At 45.5% G+C, this 11,036-nt stretch overlaps 1 protein-coding gene across 1 annotated transcript in view; it reads left to right on the forward strand.

The window, feature by feature from the left end:
• The window catches only part of OBSCN (obscurin, cytoskeletal calmodulin and titin-interacting RhoGEF), a 164,869-nt gene extending 164,529 nt beyond the window's left edge, over positions 1 to 340 (forward strand). The window contains 1 exon segment of the mRNA XM_054584055.1: positions 51 to 340. Coding sequence (XP_054440030.1) covers positions 51 to 228 — 178 coding nt within the window. The 3' untranslated portion in view covers positions 229 to 340.
• The last annotated feature ends 10,696 nt before the right edge of the window (positions 341 to 11,036 follow it).

Genomic DNA, 11,036 nt, shown 5'->3' on the forward strand with positions numbered 1-11,036 from the left:
GCCAGCCAGGGCCGCTGACCTGCCTCTCTCCTGCCAACCCTGTGCTGCAGGGGCCGGCCGAGCGCTTCCAGCTGCCTGCAGTGCCCATGGCTGACTGAGGAGGGCCCAGCCTGCTCCCAGCCCTCCTCGGTGACCTTCCCCACGGCGCGGCTGCGCGCCTTCGTGCGCGAGCGTGAGAAGAGACGGGCACTGCTGTACAAGAAGCACAACCTGGCGCAAGTGTGTTGAGTGCTTGGCCCTGGGGGGCGGGGGGGCGTGTGCACGGGTTGCACGGCTGGCCGGCCGCACACACGCCAGGCCTGGCCTCCGCCGGTTGTGTCCGCCAATAAAAACCAGTACTGCAGGAGGCATCTTCTGTTTCACTGTTTTGTTTTGGGCAGGAGAGTGAGGGCCCCGTGCCTTTCTGGGGTTTGGGGGGCCATCCAGTTAGCAGAGCTGCCCGTCCTTGGTTCATGGATTGAAAGAGCCTTCAGGGCAGCCTCACCGTGTATGACAAGCTCGCAAACAGAAGCCCCTTCCATCCCATGCAAACTGGCACAGCCGGTCCCTCAGCCTCTCCCTGCCTGCCACCCTCTGAGGCGTCCCCACTGGGACTCCTGTGCCTAGAGGAGCATAGATGTAATGGTGCCCATGGTCGTCTTCCTGGGCCGGCCCTCCATCAAAGCCTCTGGGAGAGGCCACTGCAGCCCTCTCTTGGCCTGGGTCAGAAGGGGCCTCGCGAGTGACTAGCCAGGCCACCCGAGGGAGTCGAGAGGTGGGCTTGGAGCTAGGGGAGGTGTCGCAGACGCTGTGGCAGGTGCTTGAGCCACAGTCGCTGTCCCCGGCCTGGCTCCTGCCAGATGTTCCTGCTGCCCACAAGGAAAGTCCTGTTGGGAAAGAGTGAGTGGTCCCGAGGCCGCATGAGCACAGCTGCCTTGTTCCAGGTCCACGGCTCCAGCGGTACTTATGAGGAAGGGTCTCTCACCAGCACCTGTGCTCCCTTTGGGGGCAGTCGCCCAAGTCCAGGGACTGTCTCTGAGCTCTCCGCTGAGGCGCCCTCCCACAGGCACCTTCCCGGACCCTGGCCGCTGCTGCGCGGCCACACAGCGAGCAGCCTCCAGCTGCAGCCGCCGCGGTGCCCCGGGCAGCTGCATCAGCGCCCACGCCTTCCTCTCCATCGTGTGCTCTCTCAGCCCCAGCGAGCCGGGCTCTGCCTGCGGGGCCCAGGTGACACTTAGCACCTTGTCTCTGGAGGATGCATTCCTTTGCTGACCTCCCCTGTGCTGCGTGCTGGGATGACTTGCCCTTGTCTAAGCCTGTAGAGGTCATGTTCTGCAGGCTGAGCCACTCCGCCTCGTGCCCGGAGAGACCATTGCTGGGGCTGCCCGGAGGCCATGCCTCCTCCAGATCCTGCAGGGGCCCTGCTCCCTGGTTCTCGGCTGGCCTGGCCTTGCTCCCTGCAGGCCCAGCTCTCCTCGTGGGCTCTGCCTCGAAACACTGGGCGAGCGCTTCTTGTGAAACTGCTGGTGACACCGCCCGGCCCTGCTTAGGACTCACCCTGCGAACACTGTGCCGCACGGGCCGTGCTGCATCGTCACTCGTTTCTCCCATGGCCCTTGTCCCTTCTCATTCAGGGCGGCCTTCCTCCCAGACTGGACTTTGCGTGATAAACCCACTCAAATCCAAATTCCCTCTGTGTGTTGTAAATATTTTATTGGTAATCTGTTTCTAACAATCAAATAAAGCGTACTGCATTTTTATGGTGCATATTTTATATGTTTCAATTAAGCTTTTATTTTCAGATCTTGGTTGGATCACAGGCAGTTGAAAGAAATAATACAGAAAGAGCCTACGTACCACTTACCCAGTTTCCCCAGGGATAATTGTTTTGTACAATGCTAGTATTGATGCACTATGACAGCCAGGATAGCGAAATTGAGACAGTGAAGCTGCAGAGCATGTTCATCATGACTCAGGTCTCTCCCTGATCTTAGCCCTCCTTTTCAAACAGCTGCACCCACTTCCTTCTCACCCTTAATTAATGCTCTTTAAGCCTGGCAACCAACAGTTTGTCTTGAATTCTTATACTTTCGCCATTTTAAGAGTGTTACAGCTCCTCCGCAGGGCCAGTGAGCCGCCTCGCTGGCCCCGCGCGGGAGCTCCCTCCAGAGGAGGGCTGTGGGGCACCCGCACCACTCGGCTTCTTGGTTTCTCCTTTCTCGCCCTCCTTCGATTCCAGCTCCGGCTCCGGCTCCGGGCTCCGGGCTCCGGGCTCCAGCTCCTGCTCCCAGGTCAGCGCCTGCCCAGGGCACTCTGTGCTGAGATTGTCTCAAAGCCACAGGGAAAAGGGTGGAAAGTTCACTGTCGCTATTGCCAGCGAGAGAGACTTATGGCTTTGTTCTTAAGCTCCCAATCTGGCTTCATACTGTGTCTCATGTGAGCTTTTATCCCTGAATCTTGGCTAAACGCCTTAAGCTTAATTGACTGGCTTCCGAAGTATTGGGCAGCTGCATTGCCCGTCTACCCCTCATCGGTACAGTAGGCGGGTACGCACTCTTACGTGGAGTGAACGTGGCGAGTACCTGGCCACTCAGCTCTGTTCACACAATCACACGGAACTATGCTGAAGTCAACAGTAGAAGAAATACCAGGAAGAGGCCATACCAACATTAAGAGATATTCCCATTATTGAAGTAAACCAAATGCTCTTTCTTAAAGCCAAAGAATTTTGGTGTAAAATTCTTTGGTGTACCTCTTTGCACACCAAACTTTGTACAACTTTGGTATAGAATTCTTTACTACAAAGAATTATAGTATTATAGACTATCTTCAAACATTTATTATAAGTTTTGGCATAATAATTTCGACCATAATTCTCTTAATACCCAGTATTAAAATATTTTGAAAAATGTAAGTTGAACTTCTCTTAGATTAAGTTTCATTAATATTGTAAATGTTCTTAAATATTAGTTGTGAATGCACATAATAAATAAAATACTTCATTTAAAAAAGAGTGCTGTATAAGTAGAGTGACCGTGTATGCGGCCTTTTGGGACTGGCTTGTTTCACTCGGCCTAATCCTCTAGCAATTCATGAATGTAGTTCCCTCTGTCATTCCTTTTTATTGGGACATAGAATCCATGGTGCACAATTTATCTGGCTGTTCACCTACCGAAGGGCATTTGGGTCGTTCCCAGTTTTTGATTATTTCAGAAAAAGTTGCTCTAACATGTATGTACAGATTTCCCTGTGGACATGCTTTCCTTGCCCCGGGGCCGACGCTCAGGGGCGCCCCTGCTGCAAATGCTGCGATTCCGTCCTCCGTCCGCATCTCCTCGCAGGCGAGGTGTCTGTTCGCATCTTTTGCCCGTTTTCTTTTTGGGTCGTTTGTTTACTGACTGTTGAGTTTTGAGAGTTCTGTATGCAGGGTCCAGCAAAAGGAACGCCTGCTTGAGTGTGGTTGGTAGGGTAATAATATGGGTGTCATAATTTATCGTTTTAATTTGAACATTTCACCTAAAATGTCATACGGTGTGCTTGAGTGTGATATTGTTATGTTACAGAATGACATGCTTACGGTTTTGTAATAAAAAAGGGGCGTTCTTTGTACTGGACCCTGTATATTCTAGACACCAGTCCTTCCTCAGATATGTAGCTTACAGATATTTTCTCCCATTTGTACCTGTTTTTTGTCCTCTAAGCAGGGTCTTTTGAAGAGCAAAAGTTTTCACTTTTAAAACCATTTTAATAACATAAAATTTACCACTTTTAAGTGTGAAGTTCCGTGTTGTTCATGATGCACACATGTTGTGCAGCCATGACCACCGACCGGCTCCAGGGCTTTTGCACCCTGCAAAACTGAAACTCTGCCTCTGTCAAACAACAGCCCCCTCCGCCCACCCAGCCTTTGGCCGCCGCCAGCGGCTTTCTGTTTCTATGACTCATACTGTATCTTTTTTTGTGGCTGGCTTATTTCACTTAGCATCATGTGCTCAAGATCCACCCATGTTGTGGCATGTGTGAGAATGCCCTTTCTCAGGCTAAATGATACTCCACTGCATGGATAGGCCACTTTTATTTACCCATTCATCTGCCAGTGGGCACTTGGATTGCTTCCACCTCAAGCAACTATTGTGAATAGTGCTGCAATAAACATGGGTGTACAAATATCTCTTTGAGGTCCTGCTTTAAATGCTTTTGGGTGTAAATCAAAATATGGGTTTTTGGGGGGATAATATGGTACTTCTATTTTTAACTTTCTGAGAAACTGCCATACTGTTTTCCATAATGGCTGCACCACTTTACATTCTAACAGAGTATAAAGGTTCCTGTTTCTCCACATCTTCATTCAATATTTATTTTCACTCTGTGTCAAGATGGCAGCATAGGTAAACACAGCTCTCCTCCTCGCACAACCATATCAAAATTATAACTAAAATACAGAACAACTGTGTTGCAACCGGTCAAGGCCTGGCAGGCCCACTCCAGACTCAGGCAGACAGAAGAAAATGCGTGGAGCTGTGGAGAGGCTTGGCACACCTCTATTCACGGGCGGGCGAGCCCTGCACACTGCAAGCTGCATGTCTATGCACCCAGTGAGAAGCCCCTACCCCTTTAAGTACTAGGAACAACAAAGCCAGCAAAAAGCCAAAAACAGCGTGACTCCACGCATGCGAGCCCACTTCATGTTATGGGAACTGTTTATTGGACCCAGACTCTCTCAAGGCTGTGAGAACACTGCTTTATCAGGCCTCTTCACAGTTGTGAGAAACTACTTCCCTTAGTGACCCAGACACCCGGGTGAGGAAGCCATATTGCCTCCACTTACCCTACAACAACCATCACTCAGAACCGTCAGGAACCAAGTTGAATGGAAGTCTGAAAACTATGGAATTAAAGAAACCCCATCCATCCAGACTGGTAAGAGGGGCGGAAATGTGGAACAGGCTGGTCCCACATCCACGTGTGGTGGATAAAAATTTGGGAGGGATTATCTCAAAAGCAAGGAATTCCAGCTCCTCACCCGGCCCCCCAGCCCAGGGTTCCAGGGCCAGGAAGGTAAGCCCCCATAACTTCTGGCTGCAAAAACCAGTGGGGATTGAGTCAGTGGAACAAACTTCCAGAGTCCCAAGCAGTTCCTCTTAAAGAACCCACACACAGACTTAATCAGACTCACTCTCTCTGAGCTCCAGCACCAGGGTGGCTGCTGAAAGGCATCAGCAGTATTCATGGAGGAATGGAAGTGTCTGGTATCAAGGTGAGAGCTGGGGGACAGCTTTCTCCCAGACAGAAAGGTGGGCCATTGTCCATTTGCTGAACTCTCCCCTCACAGAGCCACAGAGCCAGGAGGCAGGTGCCATATCTGAGACTCCAAAAGCTGGCTAACTCTGTTTGCCCCGCTCTGGAGATCCCTAGAGACTCCACCCCACCCAACTTACTGTCCTACCGAGGCTGCTTTTCCATATGAATGGCTGGTCTTGGCTCAAGCTTAAAAACTTCCTAAATCCCCTCAAACAAGCAACAGCTGGCCTCAGTGAGCCCCAGGCCTTGCAGATTGCTGTTTATTTCCAGATTGCTTTATAGCTCAGGCAGGGTGCCCCAGGCAAAACACAGGTGGGTGTGGACCTTGCCCTACACTACACAGTATACCCCGGAACCTGTGTCCCCAGTGGATAGCTACAGACCACGTCAGAGCACCACCACCCTGCCCCTGCACAGCTGACCTTCCATGGAGGGCAGAGGTCGGTGGTCAGTGGTCACAGCCAGTCCTTGCAGCTGACTGGTCTGGGTAAATCCCTCCCATTGATCTGCCAACAGCAACAAATCTCAACCACAAGAGGAGGGTGTACTCAGTGAGAACACATGAAGGGAGCACCTTGGGTACCCAGCTTGGATGGTAGGGGAGGCTGTGCCACTGGACCCTACAGGACACACCTACTACATTAGGCAACCCTATCAAGACAAGAAGTCATAGCAGCTCTACCTGGTACATAGAAACAAACACAAGGAGGCTGCCAAAATGAGACAAGGAAATGTGGCCCAAATGAAGGAACAGATCAAAGCTCCAGAAAAAGAGCTAAACAAAATAGAGATAAGCAATATATCAGATGCAGAGTTCAAAACGCTGGTTATAAGGATGTTTGAAGAACTTAGTGAGGACCTCAACAGCATAAAAAAGATATGATCAGAAATGATAGATACACTAATTAAAATAAAGAACAATTTATAGGGAAACAAGAGAAGAGTGGATGAATCCGATAATCAAATCAATGATTTGGAACATAAGGAAGCAAAAAACAACCAATCAGAACAAGAAAAAAAAAGAATTCAAAAAAACGAGGATTGTATATGCAGCCTCTGGAACAACTTCAAGTGACCCAATATTCACATCATAGGGGTACCAGAAGGAGAAGAGAAAGAGCCAGAAATTGGAAATCTATTTGAGAAGATAATGAAAGAATCCTAATTTGGTGAAAGTAATAGACATGCAAGTCCAGGAAGCACAGAGAGTCCCAAACAAGCTGGATGCAAAGAGGCCCACTCCAAGACACATCATAATTGAAATGCTAAAGGTTAAAGATAAAGAGAGAATCTTAAAAGCAGCAAGAGGAAAGCAGTTAGTTACCTACAGGGGAATTCTCTTAAGACTGTCAAGTGATTTTTCAAAGGAAACTTTGTAGGCTAGAAAGGATTGGCAAGAAATACTCAATGTCATGAAAGGCAAGGACCTATAGCCAAGATTGCTTTACCCAACAAAGGTATCATTTGGAATCAAATGGCAGATAAAGAGCTTCCAAGACAAGAAAAGTCTAAAGGAGCCCATCATCACCAAACTATTATTATATGAATGTTAAAGGGACTTAAGAAAAAGATCAAAACTATGAACAATTAGATGGCAACAAATACATGTCTATCAACAACTGAATCTGAAAAAAACAAGCTAAGCAAACAAGAATGGAAACAGAATCGTGGATACAGAGAGCATCTTGATGGTTGGGAGATGGGCGGGGGTTGTGGGAGATGGGTGAGGAGGTGAAGGGATTAAAAAGTACAAGTAGGTAGTTACAGAATAGCCGTGGGGGTGTAAAATACAGTACAGGAAATGGAGCAGCTAAAGAACCTATGCATGACTCATGGACATGAACAAAGGTGGGGGGAGTGCCTGAGGGAGTGGGGGGAGTGCTGGGTAGATGGGGCAAAGGGGTAAAAATTGGGACAATTGTAACAGCATAATCAATAATATATAATTTGAAAAATAAAAAAATAAACATTTATTACCTATATATTTACTGGTAGCTATCCTAATGGGTGTGAGATGCTATCTCATTGCATTTCTCTGATGTTAGTGAAATTGAGCATCTTTTCACATATTTTTTGTCATTTGTATATCATTTTTGGAGAAATAGCTCTTTGAGTCCTTTGTTCATTTTCTGCTTGGGATATTTTTGGTGTTGCTGAGTTGTGAAAGTTTTTAAAAAAATATATTCTGGGTTCCAGTCAAGGTGGAGGTGTAGGTAGAGATGCCTCACCTCATTGCACAACCATAAGAAGGAACACAACTAACTTAAAAATGAAAAACACTCAGAGCTGCCAGAAAATCACCCAGAAAAACACCCAGAACTGTATAGAAGTCCAACAGCCAAGGATTTGAAGAAGCTATATTCATCCAGATGGGTAGGGGGCACTGAGACAGGGAGTCGGGATGGAGAGGGCTTGGTGTGGCGGCGGTGAGCCAGAGGCAGAGAGACGGAGAGGCAGTGAGGTGGAGGCCAGCTGAAGGGGCAGCCCCACATTCATGTGTGGTGGATAAAAATCAGGGAGACACCTTGTGAGCAAGCCCAGCCCCAGGCCAGACCCCACACTCCAGGGCTCCAGCGCCGGGAAAAAAGACCCTCATAACTTCTGGCTGTAAACCCAGTGGACACGGGGGTAGTGTAAGACACTGCCAGAGGACCTGGAACACATGCAAACCCACCCACTGTGGGAACCACAACCAGGACAGCAGCTGGAGGGGCACCAGTCACACGCGGTGCCCAACACGGAAGTGGGTGAAGTGATTGGAAACAGGGTGAAGACCAGGTAAGTCCCCAGATGCCAGCCAACAGTGACATTGTCCCCTCTTTGACTGCTCACCCACAGACAGAGCCACAGTGGCCCCACGCTGGCAATTACCCAAGGCTCCCCCCATATGACTTAACAGGTGCATTGAAATGGAAAGAAGGCATCTCTACCTAGTACACAGACACAGGGAGGCTGCCAGATTCAGGAGACAAAGAAATGTGGTCCAGATGAAGGAACAGAACCCCAGAAAAAGAACTAAGTGATGAGGAGATAGCCAACCTATCAGACGCAGAGTTCAAAACACTGGTGGTCAGAATGCTCAAAGATCTCACTGAATATGGTAAAAGCATAAAGGAAGAAATGTATGCTCAACTAAGGGAATAAAGAAAAATCCACAGGAAACCAAGAGTGAAAGGAGGGAAGCCGGATTTAAATCAACAATTTGGAACATAAGGAAAAAAACAAACATTCAAACAGAACAGAATGAAGAAACAAGAATTCAAAAAAATGAGGAGAGTTTAAGAAAATTCTGGGACATCTCCAAAAGGACAAACATCTGAATCATAGGCATTCCAGAAGGAGAAGAGGAAGAGCAAGAAATTGAAAACTTACTTAAAAAATAATAAAAGAAAATTTCCTAATTTGGTGAAGGAAATAAACATACAAGTCCAGAAAGCACAGAGAGTCCCAAACAAGTTGGACCCAAAGAGGTCCACACTAATAAACATCATAATTAAAATGTCAAAGATTAAAGATAAAGAGAGAATCTTAAAAGCAGCAAAAGAAAGGCAGAGAGTTACCTACAATGGAGTTTACATAAAACTGTCAGCCGATTTCTTAAAAGAAACTTTTCAGGTAAGAAAGGACTGGCAAGAAGTATTCAAAGTGATGAAAAGCAAGGACCTACAACCAACATTACTCTATCCAGCAAAGCCATCACTTAGAATGGAAGGGCAGAGAAAGTGCTTCCCAGATAAGGTCAAGTTAAAGGAGTTCATCATCACCGAGCCCTTATTATATGAAACATGAAAGGGACTTATTTGGGAAAAAGAAGATCAAAACTTTGAACATTAAAATGACAACAAACTCACACCTATCAACAACTGAATCCAAAGAACAAAAACAAAAGCAAACTAAGCAAACAACTAGAACAGGAACAGAATCACAAGAATGGAGATCACCAGAAGGGTTATCAGCTGGGAGGGGGAAAGGGGAGAATGAAAAAGAAGGTGCGGAAAATAAGAAGCATTATTGGTAGGTACAGAATGGACAGGAGGAGGTTAAGAATAGTGTAGGCGAGGGAGAAGCTGAAGAGCTTGCATGCACAGCCTGTGGACATGAACTAAGGGGGGCAATGCTGGAGGGAGGGAGAATTGGGCAGAGGGGGGAAAAGGAAAAAATTGGGACAAATAACAGCATAATCAATAAGATATACTTAAAAATAAAATGTATCCTGGATATTAACCCCTTATCAAATATACAATTTACAAATCTTTTTTCCCTTTCCATAGGATGTCTTTTCACTTTGTTGATTTTGTCCTTGGATGGAAAGAAGTTTTAATTTTGATGTCAATAATTTATTTTTACTTTGGTTGTCATGAAAAGTTTTTTAAATGTTATTAAGTCAAATTTGTCAACTTCTTCTTATGAATCATGCTTTTGGTGTCAAGTCCAAGAACTCTGTACTCAGTCCTAGATCCTGAATATATTCTGCTATAATTTTTTTTCTAAAACCAGGGTTATATATTTATAATAGTACATTTTATATTTAAGTCCATGGTCCACTTTGAGTTAATTTTTTGTATATGGTCTGAACTTAGCTTGAGGTTCATTTTTTGCTGGTGGATATCAAATTGCTTCAGCAATTGTTGGAAAGGCTCTTTCCTTCATTGTGTTTGTACTTTTGTCAAAAATTAGGTGGGCATATCTATGTGGGTATGTTTCTGGGTCTTCTGTTCTATCCCATTGATCCACATATCTATTTCTCCACAAATATCACATATCTTTAGCTATGTACTAAGCCTTAATATCAGATAGGGTTGGTTCCTCCCAATTTATTCTTCTTTTTCAAAATTGTTTAGCTATTCTAATTCCTTTGCCTTCCCATATACATTTTAAACTAGCCTTGTCTATATGTACAAAAGTGTTGCTGGGATTTTGATAAGAATTACATTAAACCTGTACACCAGTTTGCAGAATGGACTTTTTACTACACTGACGCTCCCTATGAATGAGCATGGTGCATCTCTAGATTCACTTAGGTCTTTGGTTTCTTTCATTAGGCTTTTGTAATGTTTATCATAGAGATCACACATTTTGTTAGAGTGATTTTTTTGAGTAATTGTAAATGGTATTGTGCTTAAATTTTGGTGTCAACATATGTATTGCTGGCATATACATACACGATTCATTTTTGCATGTTTATCTCATACTGCACAAACTTGCTGAATTCACTTAGCTCTAGGAGATTTCTTTTGGTACGTTCCTTGGGATATTTTATGTAGACAATAGTGTCATTTGCAAATAGGGGTAATTTTATCCTGCAAGCCTTTTATTTCCTTTCTTGCCTGATTGCATAGCTGGAACTTTCAGTGCTCTTGCATAAAAGGTGTGAAAATGGACATCAGTACATTTTCCAGATCTTAGGAGGAAACACTCAATCTTTCACCATTAAGCAGAGGAACTTTGTACATGCTGTATATCAAGTTGAGAAATTTCTTTTCTATTACTATTTTTCTGAGAGTTTTTTTATAGAATGAGTGTTCAAATTTTTTCAAATGCTCTTTCTGCATCATCTTGTGGTTTTCTCCCTGTTCATATGTGGATTGCATTATTGACTTTGCATATTGAACCAGGATTGCATCTCTGGAATAAACCCCATTTGGTCATGCTGTATATTCTTTTTATATACTACTGGATTTGACTTGCTAATATTTTAAAGGTATGTATAATTCATGACAGTTATTTGTTTTTATCTTCCTTTATGTGTAGTGTCT

Source organism: Pteronotus mesoamericanus, unplaced genomic scaffold (assembly GCF_021234165.1).
Source record: "Pteronotus mesoamericanus isolate MK-2021 breed Mesoamerican mustached bat unplaced genomic scaffold, CSHL_Meso_final contig_752, whole genome shotgun sequence".
NCBI lineage: Eukaryota > Metazoa > Chordata > Mammalia > Chiroptera > Mormoopidae > Pteronotus > Pteronotus mesoamericanus.